Raw genomic sequence first — 19,444 nt, forward strand, 5'->3', positions numbered from 1 at the left:
GGTTACTAGAATTATGGATGAGGAGGGCATGGATAAATGCAATACGAGGATGTTATGAAACAAGAGGATACCCTATGAATATTTCGGTCACATGCGAATTCAATTACAATTAGACATATACTCAACTGCAAAGTCGGCCTTGAACCACTGCCATGACTAGTTGTGATGTATCTAGGTCGAAAGAGCAACCCGTGTGGCCTCATCCAGATCCTCGACCGGAAGCCCGAGAAGATCGTTCTGAGGCTCAAAGTCCGCATCGCCATTTGGACTGAACACCCGCGAATACATCAACTTGAAGAATCCATCCGAATTTCCTTGGTTCAACTCCTCTACCCCATCCTTGTACCGCTTGTCAGTGGCCTCGTACTCTATTTTCCAATCCTTGTCGGTCGTTCCCGTCACTCTCTCAACGCTATCCAAGATCTGCCGTTGACTGATCTTGAAGCTTGAAATGAGAAGCGTCTTGTTATGGAATTGAGAGATGGTCGTTGAGGCGTCCTTTTCGTCATCGGGGAGTACTTTCAGGCTCAGGAGAGAGGCTACGGCGCGGCCACACTGCGCCCAGGTGGAAATGTTGATGGCCTTATCACCATCGTCGTACAGAGTAACGGCGCGGTCCTTCAAGTTAAAGCCAAAAGCGCTGGAACTGGCGGTGAGACTCCATTCGTACCAAAATCCGTTCATAAGCGCGATCGAAATCAAGCCGGCATTCTGGACTTCGGCGATGTTTTCCATAACAATATTTGTAACTGGTATGTCTCTTCGAATAGCTTCATTGTGAGCGTTGATGCTATACGCATTGGGCATGACGTAGCGCACGCCCGCCTTGACAGCGGCGTTGACCAAAAAGGCGTGAGTCCCCGGCGCGGCGCCCACGGGGAGAGTGATGATCAGAAATTCGATTCCCTTTAGCGCAGAGACGATAGAATCGACGTCTTTGTAATCGACAGTGACTTTTTGTACGCCATCCGCCAAGGGACTGTTGCTGCCGGCGCGGGTGATGGCGGTCACGACATGTTTTCCGGTCTTAACAAGTTCGCTTGCGATGGCCTTTCCAACGTTTCCTCCTGCCTTTATTAAAGTTAGCCATCTGTTATTCGAAAATTCCATAACTACGAAAGTCAATAAACTTACTCCGACTATCGCGACATTCTTGATAGTGTTGGTGAACCCCTGAGGGGCGTCCTTGGCAAAGCTGTTTTCCATGACGAGGATAATATAGTATAAGTTTGGTTATTTATAACTGGGTCTTTAAAAGATGTATTGAAGTAATATTCAAAGAAAATGGCAGTTTGTTGTTTTCTAGAAGCACGTTTTATATGCCCACTTACTGGTGCATCGCTAGGATGAACACCAAGTTTGCTTGTTTCTATGGTCTGTTTCGATCCATCGCCGTTATTTGAAATCAATTTGATTAATTCCTGATTTATGGAATTAAAATATCTTTACAAATCACATTTCGGAATTAGAGGACTTAAAGTTTGACGTTTTCGTTGATGCTGCGAAGCTGCCGTCTCCAGCACCGATCCACAACAGAGCCGCTTTTCTCCGCCCCGTACCATTAAAGAAGTCCAAAATGAATCGTTGCTTTTCTAAAACAGGTTAGCGTTACGGACTGCATCAACTCACTCCACGAGTTGCCGGAATCTTTCACTCTTGAGTCAGGTTAAGGGCCTGTAACCGTCGGAGATCGTGCATGAATCAACATACAATGGCGTCGTGATAAATGAACAGTTCGAACCTTCTAGAGACTGCAGGTTTTCAGGCAGCGCTTGTAAAAAGTTTAACTCCCTTATTTCCACTGAGGCCACTCTAAGTAGCTTGTAAGTAGCTGGTCGCGTTATCATCTATAACCGAATCTGTTTGCCACCGTTCTCACTCACATCTCCATCGTTGAAGCAACCAGCCCTCTCCCACACTCAACCAACTATAACTATATACGAAGAAGTGAAGGTTTACAAGACCCAGACCTTCCAACTTGGTTCTCAGACGTCTTCTCTCAGCAAACAGAATATACCTTTTCTTACCTTACCAAAATGACCAAAGTTCTTGTCACAGGTAATGAAACAATGCTCATAGATACGTGGCTCATTCACAAGCTGACAAGGTCTTTCTCGGAAAACGAATAGGCGGTACAGGCTTCGTTGCCGGCCATGTCATCGATGTCCTTTTGAAGCGAGGCCACTCCGTCATCGCCACTGTTCGGTCGCAAGAGAAGGCGGAGGCAGTCCAGGCAGCATTCAAAAGTGTCCCCCCGGCCGACCTCGACACAGTTATCGTTCCCAACATCTCCGCTGAAGGAGCTTTCAAAGGCCTTGGCTCTCACGGGCTCGAAGCTGTAATTCACGTGGCAAGCCCTGTGCGTTCACTTCGGTTTCCACTGCGTTGTCGGGGCATTCTTTCTGACTAGACTTAGTTCCATTACAATGTCACCGACCCGAAGAAGGATTTAATCGACCCCGCCGTCCTCGGCACAACAGGCGTACTCAAAGCCATCAAAGAGTCCTGCCCCGACGTCAAGCGCGTCGTCGTCACGTCATCCTTCGCGGCCATCCTCAACCCTGGGCTCGCTGCAACGGGGAAAGAGAAGACGTACTCAGAGGCAGACTGGAGCCCCTTGACCCTTGAAGACGCTTACTCGAACGGCCTTAGCGCTTACGTTGTATCCAAACTCTTCGCAGAGAGAGCAGCATGGGACTTCGTGGCCAACGAGAAGCCCCATTTCACCCTGTCCACCATAAACCCGCCCATGATTTACGGACCCGTCAGACTGCCGGTCAAGTCGCTCTCCTCGGTCAACACGTCCAATCAGCTTCTTGCAGAGGTCATGCTTGGCAAGCATAAATCCAGCCTTCCACCGACGGCGTTGCCGCTCTGGGTCGACGTTCGTGACGTCGCACTGGCCCACGTCAGGGCTATGGAGGTCGAAAACGCGGGCGGCAAGCGCTTCTTCACGACTGCTGGCTTCTGCAGCAACGCCGAGCTGGCCAACATCATCTGGGATAACTTCCCTGAGCTGCGGGAGATGCTGCCGGAGCCCATTAATTTTGGGGGAGAGCCGAACCCTGCTTTGAAATCGTTTGGCTACGACACCTCGAGGGCCGAAGAGATTCTGCGTTTGGAATGGACGCCATATGAGAAGACAATCATCGATTCGGTCAAGTCTTTTGCCGGATTGCAGGAATAGACGGGCTGTGTCGACTCGACGTGGCCGGTGTGTAGCAAATAAAGTCACTGCCTAAGCTGCAAGTGCATAACTCCCAGTCATGGCGTAGATGGTCCAATAATCCAAGTCCGGCGTTGTCTGCATGACGGCTGCTATTTCTTTAGCTACCTTTAAGCCCCCAGACTCCCACATGAAACCCAGGCAGCGTCGTATCCAGGCTTTGACAAGCATGTCATCTAAAACCTGATTAATGAGGTAAAGAGGCGCAAGAAGAGTGCTGCAATGCAGCTGCTGTACCGGCGAAAAGGGGATAGAGTTCGTTGGGTGTACACCCGGTAGTATGTACTGAGGCACTGACGCGCAGATCTGTTTCGCTGAGTCGAGAATGCTTTTGTGGAACTCGCCCTCTACGGGACGTGACTCTGCAGGGATGTGGCGCTGGATCATGCTGTACAGTATGAGGCGCATAGTACACATAGCATTGGAAACCTGGGTTATGAAATGATCCGGATAGATGTCATAATACCCTCCGAGCACCAGTCGATTGTTGACAGCGGGCAACACTACCTGCGGTTGCCAAGTGGATGGGCGGGCCCTGTCCAATGCTTTAATTTGATCATCCACTTGCTTTGCTCTTATCAGAAGATCGGATGAAGAGGCTTTTCCCTTGTCAACATCGGACTTGAGGTTCACAATGTGAACTAGGATACCCAAGAAAGTCCACTTGACGCTCTTGATGCGGTAGCCAATGTTGCGACGGAGCTTCACAAGTTCCTGAGGGATCCTGTCGCCAACTGTTGCACAGCTGACTGTCACCGCAGTCACAAGACGAGCAGCGACTTGGCAGCCAGTGGAGCTTGAGATAATGCTGGTCTCACGGGCATCAAAGAGAGTCAAGCCGCCCCGGGCATGGCTCAGCCACGACTGCGATACTCGCGGGTCCCTGTGGACCAGTTTCTCGTACATATCCAGCAGTAAGACGGATTGGAGCGCTTCCTCGGCTTGCTCTGCGCCTAGATTTTGCAAAGCATCGCCGAGTTGCCGGATTGCTGTGACGTAGCTCGCATTGGCCAAGCGTAACAGTTGCGAGCTGCCCAACTGAACGGCCATAAAGGCCAAGCTGGCGGCTTCGACGCTTAAAGAAAGATGGCCATACTCCTTTGCCGTCCTATAGTGATGCGCGACTTCGCCCATGCTGCGGGTGAAACCATTGATGTAGGTCGAAAAGAAGGCGTACCGGGCGCGGGTGTCCCAGCTCAACTCGAGAGCAGTCGGGTGATTTCCTGGATCCAAGTTTGCGCTGTGACTACGACGAGATGCTACCCTTTTTTCCACTGCCTCGGACTCATTGCGGAATTGCAGGGCGTCGGGATCTCGGTAGCCGTGACATAGTATCTTGGCTCTATGGCATTGCCCGCAAGTACCCGGCAGTAGATCACACTGATGGAGCCAGGGCCGTCAGCATCAGTCCACTGATATATGGTATCTGCGGTGTCTGGAAGCGGAGAATTTTCCTTCCCACTGGTTCCTTCTTACCTTGAGCTTTCTCGATCTGCATGGAAGACAGGCAGGTGAAAGCCGACCTCGGTTAACCATAGGTCCGAAGGTCTCGATTGTCCTAGGCGAAACAAGATACGAGGGCGTGTCGCTCGAAAGATCGGTAGAATATTGCTAAGAAGCGATTGGTAGTGAGATAAGTGAAAAGCTTAATGTTTACTCCCCTGGAACAAATATTGATTGTGATGAATCTCCAATCTAACGAGTTCGAAAAGACGTTCTAAAAATGAAGTCGGCTTCGCCCGTGCCGAGTTGTCCTAACGCACAAACACTATCATCCCGATTCGGCTAGCGTTCCGTTCTCCCAACTCTAATATATGGGGTTCCCTAAACTCAAGGTCAATAATAATACTAGTGTACACCAAAACTCGACTCATGTCCCGGGGCATCATTGGCCACCACAGCTAGGGTCGAGTCCAACCTTGATTATCAAGGATCATAGGAGTACCGTCTTGTCAGCCATTGAAAGTAATACGCTTACGTCCCATATCTTTTCGGTTTCGGTACTCTGAAAGCACCAAGGTTCTAAATCTTTCGAATCGCATCCAAGATAATATTTCCAATTACCCCGGCGCTAGGGGGATTCTGGCCTGTAATCAACCGGCCATTCTTGCCGTTCACAATGACCTTGACACCAAAGAGCTGGTCCGCCTTGCTATAATCTCCGACGCGGTTGTAAACCCAGTTTCAAGCAAAAACGGCATTGCGTCTGTGAGCTGGTATGCGTCCTTGGCGTTGAAGAAGCCCACACTAATTGCTGCCCTTTGACAAGACACTCCCGTCTGGGAGCTTGACATTGACAAAGGCAGTGGGGCTGTGAAAAATAGCCAAGACGATCTTTGCCAGTGTTTACTGTTAGCCTGATGTATGTTGCGTTGCAGTAACCCAAAGTTGCGTGGACCCTGAAGCCTGACCTCCCGTGCCTGCCAACGTAAAAGATCCTGACGAACTCGGATGACCTACCTAGCAACATCTCAAGCTTCCTTGTGTTCTTCCCTAAATAATCCTTTTCGCCCAGAATCCTTTGGAATTCCTTGTCATTCTTTGTGTCCTCGATCGAGTAGGGGTTGACGGAGGCTTCACCTTCCTTGGGTAGCAATGATGAGGTTTATGTATGGGGCGAGGGCGTTGCATGGATGAACTTATTCGGGACATTACCACCCTATAAACGAGAGCATCGGAAACCCCAGAAAGCCATAACGGACGGTAGTGGTCATGGAGATGAAACTTGCAGCTAACAGTCGACTCTGCATGAAAATCTGCAGCCTATGCCCGCCCGCCTGTGATGTCGGAGATTCGGAAATACCATGATGAGCCTGTTGGTATTATGGGCAGTGAAGTCCGCTAACGCCGCTCGTTGTCACTCTTCAAACCCTGTCAGCGTTGTCCTATTTTCAAGCCCCAGCTGTATTCCTTCGCCCAATAACATCTGTGACAAATGGTGTTTATTGCGCACGTATAAGTATGTATATGTGTGCCTCTCACGTTTTTGCCGGACTCTGTCATCTATTTCATTCAGGCCCTATAACACAATATCATCTTCACATCACGTATCCATATTCGCCAAAGCCACACACCGTCCTTCAAGATCTTAAACCTTACCTCATCATCAACCCTCCCCGAACAGATACAATGGTATTCACTATAACCGTCGTCTTCCCTAATGAGCCTGATGCAAAGTACGATATCGACTACTACGTCGCCAATCACATGCCTATGATCCAGGACCTTTGGGGCAAGTACGGTGTGAAGTCCTGGTCGGTAACCAAGTTCCAAAATAGCGTTGACGGCTCCGCGCCTCTGTACGCTTTTGGCTCGGTTGTGACATGGGGCAGTGTGGACCAGATGAGGACCGCCTTCGCTGGCCCTGAGGCGGAGGGGATCATGGGAGACGTGGCCAATTTCTCCAATAAGCACCCGATTTTCCTCACCGGCGAGGTTATCCACTGAGAACAAGTACATTTGTTTGAACAAGGACGACTACAAGAAGCACCGAGGGAAGAATCGATAGAGGATTTCAATGGTGTCAGAACACGAATTTATGGGACCATTGTTCCAGAGATAATTTCGCCGGTGCCAAATGTATCGGTAGACAACGACGATAGCCGATGCCACGCGGCTCACAAAGCTGTTGTTACGTTCTGGTCCCTTGAAAACGGCTTGCCTCATCGGCACAGCTTTTGTGCGATTTCGGAGCGGGGCCGGCAGACTGCCGGCCTTACACAACCCCGACCAATGACTGACCAAGGGCCGTAACCGAGAGCAGCCGACAGCATCTTTGAAATCCCAAGATAAGACTCTGGGCTTTCCAATTCGAATACAAGTCGTTTTTGATAATTATCCGTTATTCTTGAGATCGTTAATATTTCACGTTCAACTCATCGCCGCCCGGTTTTCTTCTAGTTCGTTAAGCCAAGATGCCCATTTATCACATAGGTCTGGGCCTCACTCTGCTCCAAGGAGATTCACAGAACGCTGACTATGATTCTCTTGTTTGCCACGGCTAGTCCTCTTCAAGTTGAAGAAGAATGTCCACCAAGACCAGATAGAAGAAATGCGCGCTGCCGGGGAAGCCATGGTCGGCGCAGTGCCCGGTCTGAAGTCCTTCGCCCTCGGGCCTACCCTCGCCAGCACCGCGCATCGTGCACAGGGCTTCGACATGGCCGTCCTGGCCGTCATGGATACGGAGGAGCAGGTCTTGGCTTACGCAGATCATCCGGCCCACCAGAAGTGAGTTCTTCGTCCTCTTCTGCTGCCAGAGGCACCGCGCGTCTAACCTGTGTGTCCGTCCGACGGTAGGCTTCATAAGATTAGGGAGTCTACATGCACGGAAACGTTAGCCTATGACATGGTGCTGCCTTGAAACTGCCCCAAAGCCCGATTCTCCATCTCGTTCCGAAGTAGTCTGCCGGGGTGTCTTGTCACCTACAGGACATTCTCAGTCCCTTGACTAGGTATGCATACATTTTGAAAACACAACTTTTCGGCTTGCAGGTGACGGATCCGGATTGCAGCAAGGCAGGGTATTATTGGTCGATGAACGAGAGTTGCCTAGGAAGGGCAGAGTGCGGAAGGTTCCTTGACACTTTCTATTTGCACTCGTCGTTAGCTCGTTGGAAGTCCATCTCCATGCCTATTACATCCACCCATACCGACTCGCATAAAACCCATCCCACTCAGCTCTCTTTCCTTCCAGATGAGCCCTTCAGCCTCGCCCTTGAACGCGGCCGTCTCCTCGACCAGATTCCACTGCCCCGTAGCATGATCCTTCTTCAATGAACGGAAGATAATGGTCTCCCCTGCGTCTTCAAAGATGAACTCGCGTCTGCAGAGGCGCCTCCATTGCTCCGAGAGCGTGCCCTCTTTGGCGTTCTCCGCCTCTAGGTCCTGGTTCCTGTACAGCACGGCCAGGAACGCCTTGCTGTCCCACAGCCCCTCCCTCCGCGGGTACGTCTGGAGTATCCGCGTCGAGTTCTCCCTCACCAGCGGGTCGCGGCACGTCAAGGCCACGGTGGTCAGTTGCCATGCCAGCCCAAACTCCATGGAGAAGGAGTGCGCCGGCGACTTGAAGTCCTTTTGCTGCTCGCGCAGGAGAATCTCCACGACGTCGTTGATTTCCCGGCAGTGCGGCGTCATGGAGGAGATGGTGGCTTCGTCAGCGTACTTTGGGAAGAAGCTGTACATGAGCATGGCGAGATAGTGCATCCGCAGATGCAGGATCTTGAGATAGTCTTTCCGGGAAATCGAGGTATCGGATAACGACTTGTTGTAAAGGGGTTCGAAGGACTGGCGCCATGTTTGCAGGTTCGCCACGGACTTTTCGCAGTACGCGGTCAGCTCTGGCTGGTTCTGCATCACGCTGAGGAGCTTGTCAATGCCCTCCTCGTCATCGATTTCGTCAAACTTGAGATCATCGACCACCTGGAGGAGCAGAGGGCCCAACTTGGCAATCCGCCGCTGACAGACTCGCCACCATGAGTAAGCCTCTTCCGCATTATAAAATATATCGGGCATGATCTTTCGTCCTTCTCCCGGGTCGGTGTACCGCTGGATCTGCATGTTGTAGGTCTCGATGGTGTGACCGCGGGCTCGGAGACCTTTGATGAGCTCGTAAGCGGGCGACCGGCTGGTCTTGATGTGGTCGGAGAGGACAGTGCGGGTTTGGACGTCGAGGTAGTTGTACAAGTCCAAGACTTCAGTAATCAGCTGCCTCGGGTCGGGTGCCAGGTTCCAGATGCGGTGGTCGGAATCCTCGCTCGTTAGAAGCTCCTGCAAAAGTATGAAGCCGTACCTGACATGCTGGAGCGCCGAATGCCTGTTGCCACGCAGGGCCTCGAAGGAAACGAAGAGGATAGACAGCAACACCGCCTCCTGGATACTCGCCGTCTGGAAATCGGCCTTGCCCTGCAGGCGCAGTGCCTGGCAGTAGTGCACAATGGCGTTTTGATAGTGCGAGCTCTGCAGGAGGCTGGCGATGCTGTCAAAGTTTCTCACGACCACATAAGGGCCTTGTGACAGCGCCCTGCTCATGGCGCCGATGCTGATGGCCGCATGTCGCAACGCGGGATTCTGACGGGTCAGCTGGGGCATAGTGGTCGTCCACAGGTTCGTCCGAGAGAAGTGGGCACCGCCGAGCGAGACGCGGACCAGTTCATTCCAGTCGTTGAAGTAGACGCTCTGCAGATCGTTGGCAAAGTCGAGCGTGTTCATGTCGGGCTCCCGTAGGAGCATGCGCGAACTGGGCCGACATGGAGGCTCTGGGCTTATCCTTTCCATCTCTCGGGGGTGCCTGACCCTGTTCTTCCGCGGCTTGACAGCGTATCCATCGCAGACACCACGGGTCTTGAGACAGTTCATACAATGTGGCTTTGTTTCATCGCATTTGATGTGGCGTTTCCTAGCAAACTCACGGTTAGACGACACCAAGGCGGCGTGGGCATGCTTGCACGTCTGGGCCAACTGAGAACTCACTTGCCTGCCGACTGTTAGCGGGGATCAGGAGTTATGGGCGGGGGTACATACAGGTAACACATCCCGTCCTCACTTTGGGCGTGCTGGTGCGGGTATGACGGGGGCGGTGGGCGATGGAGGGCATGCCATTTTCGCTTTCGAGGGAACCCGCCGGGCTGGTAGCGATCCTGGGCGATGTTGATGCAGCAGCCGTATCTGCAGGAAGAGTGGGATCCATTTCGAGGGTGGGATTGTCTCAGGGTAACTCAATTAAGAGATGGCAGGTGTCCGGCCGGCCGGGGCGGCTCCGTATGGATCGGGGCTCGGGATTTACCTGTGCAGCTGCTAGTCGCCGATGAATGTCTTGCCTTAGCAAGGGGGCGCAAATAATTAACCGTTAGAGGCGCGTCTAAGCGGTTTTGTGCAGGCTGCAGCTCTTGTGCGGGAATCGATAGAGTTGCGATCTGCCAGCAATGAAGTATGCTATCGGGGTCGCCTCGCCGCTTGCTCGATGTTTATTTTACAAATCAACGTGTTACGTCTTCAATCTCCCCTGGGCTACGGTCGCACAATAGACATTTGATCATGGTCACGGGGGCAAGGAAGATGATCCTGGATTGGGTGATATGTTGGCCTTGATGCATTTTGTGAATTGTGCAGAGCCACAAATCTTATGCAACTCGGATAGTTGCAATGACAGCCCCCCCTCGACATGCAAGGCATTCCTGGTAAGCGAGGTATGTACCTCTGCCACTGTCCGTCTGGTCTTAGCCACGCTGCCACCGAATTGCGCCATGGTCTTTTGTACATGTTTTTTCCTTGTCGAGGCTAGCGTCCAGCAGTGCGGCATGCATCCGTCGTAAACCCGCATGGAAACGGGCGTTTTCCTCTCCACCGGGCGTCGACTTGCCCTTTGCAGCCAGCATGTTGCATTTATAACACCTCCATCCCCGCGTCCCATCGTCAGGCCTTTTTCTCCTCCATCATCAAACCCTCTCGCAAGTCGAGACCCCCCCTTCTACCCATCCTTCAATCGCCAATAGCTGGCCCTAGGTAACGGGGCCGCTACACTCTGCAACAATGCCGGGCGCCACTACAGCAACAGCAAGCGCCGCCCGACAGGCCGTCGCAATCTGGTTCAAGCCCTCTCAACAGCTTGCCGCAATGGGCTCAGGATAATTTCAGTTTCCCCGTTGAGGCCAGCCTACTACACGATCTTCAGTATCAACAACAACATCAGTTGTCGGCCGCTGGCCTCGCGGGTGCGGATTTTGGGCTCTTCGGCCCAAAATCCGTCCAGGATCCGAGCCTTTCGTACCTTGAATCGTCAACTTGGGACACTCTGCCGTGGACGTCCGCTACTTCGGCGACGCCTCACGTCAGTGCCAGTCCCCTCGATCACTCGATTGGCCAATGTGAGTTGACCTGCTCCGATGACTCAAAGGCTTCACGGTTCTGACTATTTATTACAGCATTTCCATTCATCGACACCTCACCACCCACCCTCTTTGACACATTCCCCGACACCTACCTCTCCACCCAGCTGGATCCCACCTTCGGGTCCAGCGACAGCTCAAACTCCAACAGCCCAAACCAACCTCCCCTGGACATGTCAGTGTACGCTGCTGCTTCTGGGTTCCCGCCGTCTCACCGCTCCTCACCCGCCTCTGAAGGTCGGGACTCGGATATTGCGACACCCCACGCCGACAAGGTTCTTCGCCGGCAACGAAACACTATCGCCGCACGCAAGTACAGACAGAAGAAGGTTGATCGCATCGAGCAACTCGAGAAGATGCTGGAGGAGATGACCCGCGACCGGGACGACCTGCGTATCCGCCTCGCTCGTCAGGAAGCCGAGACCGAGGCTCTCAAGAGCATCATGCGGACGGAAACTAAGCGGTAGCTTGGTTGGTCAGCCTTGGTCTTGGTACTCCCGGGATATTGTTATGGAAAACAAAAACGAAAAAAAAGGGTGTTTTGGTACAGGTCAGACGATGTCGGCTCGGAATGGGACTCATAGGCTCGCACTTCTACGTGCGAGAGAGTTTTTGTGTTTAATCATCTTCCGGTGTTGTCATCATGCAGCGGTTAATGAATGAAAATGATTGATCAATAATTTGCACTTGCCTTGCGCCTTCGTGATGGCCGGAATGGCGTGTATATTATGATGCATGCCTCTCGAGCCAGACTTGCCATTAATTATCGCCATCTACCATGAAGCATATACATCCTTATATACACGTCCATACATACAGACATACAGACACGATGCACAGCGTTCCTTTCGCTCATCGGATGCCTACAATCACGACATGATGGTTCACAGATGACCGGAGATGGCTCATTCAGTACGCAATATGGTGATGTGGCCTGGGCCAATTTACAGGACGTCGACCAATGACCAGTCTAGCGATCATCTATTGTCGCTGTCGACAATACTAAGATTTCATCAGAATGGCTCATTGTGATATCGAATGGCTCATTCAGCATACACAGCACATCAACACCAGGGATGGATGCAACGAAGCAGAAACCGACAACAGACGCCAGCTCCCGCTTTCCAGTATCCGTACCCTAGCATCGATTCATCTGTCCCCTCCTTTGAAGAGAGGAGTGGCAGCGGGCTCGTGCACAATCTCTCGGGCAAGGATCGTCCCAGCCGCTAACCTCGCTAAGACACCACAGCCCCTGCTAGCGCGGATGAATCATCGTGAGCCATGCTTGGCGTCACATCCGGATCTGACCACCAGCGGCAAGCCACCAGTGTTGGAGACGGAGACTTTGTCCACCGACAGCCCGATAAGAGTGGGTCGCCAATGGGGGAGCGGAAGGAAGGAAGGACCCCGAGGCTCCATTTCGTTGCATATACCGTTTAAAGAGAGTTGAATACCCCCTTTAGGCATATAGCCGGCTGGCATCCGCGTGCACAAATGTGCATAAGTTGCTCCATCCAGGCCGGTACACAAGGCAGGCATCAGCAGACGAGTCCCAAGTCCAGAATCTTGCTTTTGCTTGGCTCAACTCTTTCCGCCCCCAATATCCAACCCCTCAGGCAGGAAGCGTCGGCTCTTTCTCCAGCCGAGGTATAAATATTGACATTTGGCACCCCAAAAGCTTGTTCCGATGTCTCTTATGAGCCAGGCCATGGCCATGGCGGCACGACTTACTCGATGGCTGAGCCGCTTTGGTTACTTACTTGCAGCAATCAATTTCGCATCTCTGTCAACTATCACCGGCCATGACCATTGAATAAATAACCCCCTGGCTTGCGGTGATATCGACGGGGCTTACTTGCGGCCCCTGGAGGATTGTCAAGATGCTACTCCCGTCCCGTTCGGTTATAGGGGGGAAAGAAGCCCCGCTTCCTGGACAGAGCGTAGTTGCGCTTGTGCATATGGAGTGGCATGCTCCCTAATACATATGTCTGTGATTGTATTATTAGTACAACCCCTGGGAAGGATTGCTAGGGTTTGTAGCTCTGTGATTCAGTCTAGTGACCGATTTCAAAGGGCTCTACAAGAAACTGAATGATCTCGTTCATTTATGAAACTGTGGACATTGTCATCATACTCTCTTATAACTTCTTTAAAACGAGTACACCATTCTCGAACAGGCGTTCATCGCTAATTTATGACCGCCCCAGACAATCCAAGAAAGAAACGGGAAGGGTTTCATATCGCTGCCTTGCCTTCACATTAATTCCGTTTCCGACTCGAACTTGATTTGTTGCCATTACCCTGAGGCATGGAAACATCTCCCTTCGGTGGAGTAGAGCTTCGCACCACGACCTCTACACCATGTTTGCGTAATAGCTTGGCGATCTCCATTTGATCTGTAGATGCTGTACTGTCCAACATCAATGGTTCACTTTTCGCCGTCGCTAAGGCCCCATGGTCTAGTAAGAAGCGAACAGCGTCAGTATTTCCCAACCTGGCCGCCTTTGCTAATGGGGTCTCACCATCTTTGACTTTTGTTCAACATTTGCTCCGCAATCGACCAAGAGGCCGATAGCTGTAACATTTCCATGTCGAGTCGCTAGCCACATCGGTGTGTGGCCCTCCTTATCTGTCGATTCGACATTCGCTCCCCGGTTAAGTAGGAGGCGCATAGCATCAATACATTCAGATGTGCATGACAGATGCAATGGTGCACCGCTGTTGTTGTCTCTTGCTTCAATATCAGCTCCCCAGTCAATGAGGAGGCGTATAATATCAATACATCCAACTGCGCTTGACATATGTAGCGATGTATAACTATTTCTTTGTTTCGATTCGACATCAGCTCCTAGGTTAAGTAGCAGGCGAACAGCATCAGTGCGTTCATATCTGCTTCACAGATACAATGGTGTACCGCCCTCTTGGTCTCTCGCTTCAATGTTAGCTCCTCGATTGAGCAAGAGCTGCATCATCTGAACATGACCACTGTAAGCGGCATGGTGCAAAGGAGTTTGATTTTCTTTATCCGACACTTCAGTCTGTGCGCCCCGATCGAACAGAAGTTCGGCAGCTGCGAGATGGCCATGGGAAGCTGCCATTGATAATGGTGTGTTCCCACTGCTGTCGGCGATTCAACACTGACACCCGCTTCAATGAGCCAGGAAATTGATGTTGTCTTGCCGGTCTCAATTGCCATCGTCAAGACACCCATAACATGTGTGGTTTCAAACATTAGGTCATTTAGACGGCTTGGTATGAATTGCATGGCAACTTTGTTCCTATCCATTATGGCCTGCATGAAAGCTCTTTGAGTTTTATCGACCATCAAGTCAATTCCGAGATGACCATGTTGAAGAAGCTCGTCAGAAAGATAGTCAATTTTTGACTCGAACCAACTTGATACCCTCTCTTTCCCGGCGGATGTCTGTCGCTTTTGAGCCATGGACGCCATCTTGAGCATGCAGGTCTCATCGTATACGAGATAATTTTTCTCCTGGGAGGGGTAAGCCCGGCCTTGTCGAAAATAAACAGGCAAGCAAAACACCTATTCGCCGGGTTTACGGCCTTGCAGCAGCTGCGCCACGCGACCGATGTTTCCAGACATTGCTCGGCATACTGAAAAGCCTGACAAGGCTGACAAGGAACCGAAATGCTTAATACTAAACAACATACTCTGAGTCTACATTTCTATAGAGGGGGTTATTAAACTTAACTCAATTGTCGAGATGATGATTCATCCCGTCGATATTACAGATGTGTCTGACATTAGATCTTTTTTCGAGAAGGTGAAAGCGAAATCTTAGATTGCAGACATCCTGATCAATAACGCTGGCGTTCAATTAGCACTCCACCCAGTAATAGTAGACAGTGACCCAAACCTTTGGTTGTAAGACCTGGTATTACCACACAAAATCCTGCGGGACTACCCTATAAGTCCGGCTTCATGAGAAAGTGGGATTTTGAATTTCGAAGTAGAGATGCCTAATAGTTACATGCAGCAGCGACACAAATCTTACACTTTACATGTTCCTGACCAAGTCTGCCAGCACCTCCTTCCTCCAACTAAAGAAGATGCTTGCGTGTGTATCATCTTCGAGTCTGAGATTGGCGCTGTCGCCCAGTCGTTTGGCAATCTGTTTCCCGTGGTTCATAGGAACAAAGGTATCTTCCTTTCCATACCACAACCGTACAGGCAGATCAGATCGAATATCCTCTATGCGAAAGCCGAATTCCGTGCCTGTCAAGTATCCATCATGACTCACTCCGTCTATGCCTTGGGCATAAAATTGTCTACTAGTCATGACCATTCGTCCCACAATCTCTTTGTCTGTCCAAATCCCGAGCTCTTGCTTCGGAAAAGTTGCCTTTTTCTTCTCAGCCTCCTCAAGCAACAGCTCAAGGCGCCTTTCATCCGACAAGTGGAACCTGCCTTGTCGATGAAAGTACCACCCGGCAAGGCGAGGAGTATAGCGCCATCCGTATGTGAAGCCCAGCCAGTGGAACCAGCCGGCCCCACTCATGCCAATATCAGGCGGCCCGATGCCGCAGACAATCGACACGCATTTGAGCTTGTCGCGAGGCATCCATGCCGCGCAGGCTAGTGCGTATGGGCCACCCCCTGACACTCCCTGCTCGGCCAGCAATCAGAAACAAGCAGTTTCAATACAATCAGCGTACTTAACGTACCAATACACCATATTCCTGTAACTTGAGATGAGCAGCGAGGGTTTCTAGGTCCTTTGGGTGATCAAGAAGAGTCCGTCCAGGTTGAAAAGTGCTCAAGCCCATACCCGGGCGGTCTGTCGCGATGATGCGTGCGCCCGTCGCTAAGGCTGCCTCATGGAGATGACCACCTTCTACACGGGAGCCTGGGAGACCATGGCAGTAGAAGATGGGTTTACCTGTCAATAGACCGAACTGAGCATAACCGAGCTTTCGGCCGTCGGGAAGAGTTAAGGTCTCAGAAGTGTCTTTTTCTGGAACCAACCGGCTTTCAGGAGATCTAGATTCTGCAATTTCCGTATTGGCGCTTGGGTCATTGCTCTTGAACAGTAAAGATTTTAGATACGATATTGGCATTATGGCATGGGCGAGCAATACTTGTCGAGCAAGACAACAGAAAGTTTGAATTATGTGATGCAGTGTCCATCCGTGTTTATGTAACTTTCTCGCAGAGGCCTAGTGCTTACGCATGGATGGAAGGATGAGGCGTAGTAATGAAATGCCGCCAATGAATTGATTGATTCGGGCTAGACCTCCGAAAGCGCCCGGTATTGTACACACGTCTCAGACATGCTATTTCAGTGAGTAGGACACGTGAGTCAATGGGTTAGTGTCGGTCAGCTGTAACGCATCCAGTGATTATGTCAGAATTCCATGACGGGTATGAAAACAATACGTTTAGATAAAATGAATCATAGGCCGTTTTGGGCACGAATTAGGTGAATTGAACCTTGTTTTCGTCTCCCTTTTTTTGTGGAAAGTTGGGTTGTATTACTGGTTAGCAATACACTTTCTCTGCATCTCGACTCCCTCAACCTTCACCGACTTGCTGCCTACACCAAGATTTCTTGGCACTGTTGGTTCGGATGTACTGGATTTCACATTGGACTACCTGGCACCATGCTACATGCTGTTCAAGCATCACACTAATACTACCACCGCTCTCTGCTTTGTCCTCCAGATTTTTGATCCGCTAGGGAACCACTCGACAATTTCGCGAAACAATCTCTGAGAGGCCCGGTAGAAAAATGCTCCAGAATGTTAAATGAGGTTGACAGAATTTCCGGGGCTAGTGAATAGCCAGATCACAGCCACGCTTTAGCTTGAAACTCGGCTTCGACAGTTTCAGACGTGTGCCTGACTTTCTTCAGAATATCCGTCTGACTTGAATGTTCGGCCGTTGAACGCGATAAATCATAGTATTGAATCTAGCCAAGAATGAGGCAATCCACAAGGCATGATGATTAATTTGCTAATCAGGAAGATTGCAGCCAAGCCGTAGTAGCTACAGTGAAACGACTTTTTTCAGTTATTGACGATCATATCAACAGCTGGAGACATGAAATCCTTAAGTATTCAGCGCCCACAGATTACAAGCCTTAAAACTGGGCCAATTGCCATACAGGCACGACGGCACAGGCCAGCTTTTAATTACACTCTCACGAGTTTCAGATAGCCGCAGCTGAAAAGGGTTATGGTCTGTTTTGCCGTGGCATTCCAGGCACCAGCGAGACTGTTACGATCTAGGTTTTATCCGAAGGTCTTGACTCAAGCATGGAAAACGTGTTGCTATCAAGGTGTCGGTGCGGTGATGGGTGACCCCTGAACATTTCGGCAATTCTAGCCGAGAACCACGAACTTACACTAGGCCATGAAAATTAAAGTTAAGAACGAGACTTCGGTGAATTTCTCGTAGGATAGGGATATTATAAGCGACCGCAAAGCATCAAACCACTGCACAGAAAATTCAACACAGACCTATGAAAGAGATATGCTAGACTAGCACACGTATCAGTTAAATCTCGACTCTGTAACAGTTAGCGCGTGTTGGTCGTCGGCTCAGCATCAGACCACCAATGGGCACCTGCTTTCAATGAGATGACCGAGCTGTATGGTTAACATAAAGGGGCGGGCAGTACAGATTTGACAGCACGTCAACTACGGATGACTATGGTGCATGGCAGCTGAGGCATTGGCGTGGTGAAATTGAATGACAGTTAATAGCTCAGGCTCCTATCCTCGAAACCCACACAACAACAATATGTAACCTTGACGCACTCTACTCTAGTAAAGCACGTGCCAAGACGTGCTGAGGCAGTGTAAAACTTCCGCTTTACTAGAAGCCAACCAATGACAACTAGAATCCACTTCACGAGCTCCGGCCTCAGGGCTTGTTGAACTCGCTGAAAAGCAACAACCTACATACGTTTTTGCAGACAAAATAAATAACTTCAGAATGACATCTCCGGAAATACTCCGGCGTTAAAGAATCCAAGGACAAGATCGGCACTTCGGCAAAGTACCGAAATCGAGCATCTAGATTCATTCTGTCACTAGCCCCCGCCGCCAGGATGTTGCCGTGGTGGTCAAGCCTCCACACAAACCTTATATCCACATTGCCTGTCCAGGAAGAGTTAGCCCAGGCAGCTGTTTAATCAATCACATTCATTGATTCACACACGCACCTGATGGTGTAACTACCCACTCGGCATAGCGAAGTCCTTTCGGTCACTTGGCCCGACAACTTCTGGAAGTCCAATCTCGCTTGTATACCTACCATTGGTTCGGCCAATTATGGCACAGCACTATGGCTTTTACATGACTTGACTGTCTCTACAGACAAGGTACCTTAGTCAGTAAGGCTCCCTTTTAGGATATGGTTATCCAAGACCTGCCTTATCAGATCACTTGCGGTGATCTCTACCGATACACGAACCCCAAATGCGGCAAGTTAGGGCCCGTATGACGGGGACTTCTGTGAATGACGATCCCAGAATCTCAGGGTGGTATTCGGATAATGATCACGAGCACATGTAACGAGAATAATAGTGCTGGAGGGCACTGACGATGACTATAAAGGCAACCTACTCTCGTGGTAAATCATCTCAAAGTTCATCAGCATTCTCCATCAGTCTACAATAGCCACAAAGCACCATCTTCACCTCATAGTCAACTCCTTCCATCACCTTCATCCAAACCAAATCAACCAAACACCGCAGCCATGCAGTTCAGCACCATCCTCTCTATCACCCTTCTCGCCCTCGGCGTCTCGGCCCAGAAGACCGGCCCCAACGGCAAGCGCATCTGCGTTGGTGGTGCCATCTCCTGCCAGTACCAGAAGGGCCGTTGCGCCAACATCTGCGGCGACTCCTTTGTCAACGGCCAGGGCACTCCTGCCTTCATCGACCCCAACTGCTCGTGCCCCGAGGGCCAGGCCGACAACAAGTACACCGGCGCCGCCTGCATTGACGTCGTCCGCGCCCTTGCTCGCCAGGGCTGCTAAGTATCAGGGTAGAACGCTCCATACCTGGGTCAGAATAAGTGGACGTCGACGGTTTAGGGAACAATGAGGGTCTAGGAGTCTCAGCTCGGCAGGGAGTGGGGCATGTCTTCAGGGGTGATCTGGTTTGGGAGACTTTAATTTCGATGTATATGCTTGGAAATTCCAATAGCGATTTGTACTTTTGCTCTTCGGCTTCAGTCCGGGGAGTAGGTCCATCGCGTCTGTACATAAAAGGGGTTCAATACAAACCGTTCATTGCAAAACCCAACAGGAAGCCTCCCATGATGATCCGGGAGAACGACTTGTTACTAGGCTTTAATTGATTTTGCC

At 50.8% G+C, this 19,444-nt stretch overlaps 9 protein-coding genes across 9 annotated transcripts; 4 read left to right on the forward strand and 5 right to left on the reverse strand.

Moving 5' to 3' along the window:
• Positions 1-171: 171 nt before the first annotated feature.
• EsH8_VIII_000996 (uncharacterized protein) lies at positions 172-1,206 on the reverse strand (the record flags this gene model as incomplete). Its single annotated transcript, XM_083270038.1, has 2 exons — positions 172-1,071; positions 1,135-1,206. The coding sequence occupies 2 exons, from the start codon at positions 1,204-1,206 to the stop codon at positions 172-174; spliced, it is 972 nt and encodes a 323-aa protein (XP_083129806.1).
• An 830-nt stretch (positions 1,207-2,036) lies between these two features.
• EsH8_VIII_000997 (SDR family oxidoreductase) lies at positions 2,037-3,187 on the forward strand (the record flags this gene model as incomplete). Its single annotated transcript, XM_083270039.1, has 3 exons — positions 2,037-2,058; positions 2,130-2,359; positions 2,417-3,187. The coding sequence occupies 3 exons, from the start codon at positions 2,037-2,039 to the stop codon at positions 3,185-3,187; spliced, it is 1,023 nt and encodes a 340-aa protein (XP_083129807.1).
• A 51-nt stretch (positions 3,188-3,238) lies between these two features.
• On the reverse strand, positions 3,239-4,360 carry EsH8_VIII_000998 (uncharacterized protein; the record flags this gene model as incomplete). Its single annotated transcript, XM_083270040.1, has 1 exon — positions 3,239-4,360. The coding sequence occupies one exon, from the start codon at positions 4,358-4,360 to the stop codon at positions 3,239-3,241; it is 1,122 nt and encodes a 373-aa protein (XP_083129808.1).
• A 1,995-nt stretch (positions 4,361-6,355) lies between these two features.
• On the forward strand, positions 6,356-6,673 carry EsH8_VIII_000999 (uncharacterized protein; the record flags this gene model as incomplete). Its single annotated transcript, XM_083270041.1, has 1 exon — positions 6,356-6,673. One exon carries the CDS (start codon positions 6,356-6,358, stop codon positions 6,671-6,673), a length of 318 nt encoding a protein of 105 aa, XP_083129809.1.
• Positions 6,674-7,226: 553 nt separating this feature from the next.
• On the reverse strand, positions 7,227-7,529 carry EsH8_VIII_001000 (uncharacterized protein; the record flags this gene model as incomplete). The annotated part of the gene is made up of 1 exon (XM_083270042.1): positions 7,227-7,529. The coding sequence occupies one exon, from the start codon at positions 7,527-7,529 to the stop codon at positions 7,227-7,229; it is 303 nt and encodes a 100-aa protein (XP_083129810.1).
• Positions 7,530-7,828: 299 nt separating this feature from the next.
• On the reverse strand, positions 7,829-9,911 carry EsH8_VIII_001001 (Zn(II)2Cys6 transcription factor; the record flags this gene model as incomplete). Its single annotated transcript, XM_083270043.1, has 2 exons — positions 7,829-9,620; positions 9,742-9,911. The coding sequence occupies 2 exons, from the start codon at positions 9,909-9,911 to the stop codon at positions 7,829-7,831; spliced, it is 1,962 nt and encodes a 653-aa protein (XP_083129811.1).
• Positions 9,912-10,753: 842 nt separating this feature from the next.
• EsH8_VIII_001002 (bZIP transcription factor) lies at positions 10,754-11,576 on the forward strand (the record flags this gene model as incomplete). Its single annotated transcript, XM_083270044.1, has 3 exons — positions 10,754-10,809; positions 10,859-11,088; positions 11,146-11,576. 3 exons carry the CDS (start codon positions 10,754-10,756, stop codon positions 11,574-11,576), a joined length of 717 nt encoding a protein of 238 aa, XP_083129812.1.
• Positions 11,577-15,128: 3,552 nt separating this feature from the next.
• EsH8_VIII_001003 (alpha/beta hydrolase) lies at positions 15,129-16,188 on the reverse strand (the record flags this gene model as incomplete). Its single annotated transcript, XM_083270045.1, has 2 exons — positions 15,129-15,737; positions 15,796-16,188. 2 exons carry the CDS (start codon positions 16,186-16,188, stop codon positions 15,129-15,131), a joined length of 1,002 nt encoding a protein of 333 aa, XP_083129813.1.
• Positions 16,189-18,832: 2,644 nt separating this feature from the next.
• On the forward strand, positions 18,833-19,114 carry EsH8_VIII_001004 (uncharacterized protein; the record flags this gene model as incomplete). The annotated part of the gene is made up of 1 exon (XM_083270046.1): positions 18,833-19,114. One exon carries the CDS (start codon positions 18,833-18,835, stop codon positions 19,112-19,114), a length of 282 nt encoding a protein of 93 aa, XP_083129814.1.
• Between the last annotated feature and the right edge of the window lie 330 nt (positions 19,115-19,444).

This window comes from Colletotrichum jinshuiense, chromosome 8, assembly GCF_051148585.1.
Source record: "Colletotrichum jinshuiense chromosome 8, complete sequence".
In the NCBI taxonomy this organism is placed as follows: domain Eukaryota; kingdom Fungi; phylum Ascomycota; class Sordariomycetes; order Glomerellales; family Glomerellaceae; genus Colletotrichum; species Colletotrichum jinshuiense.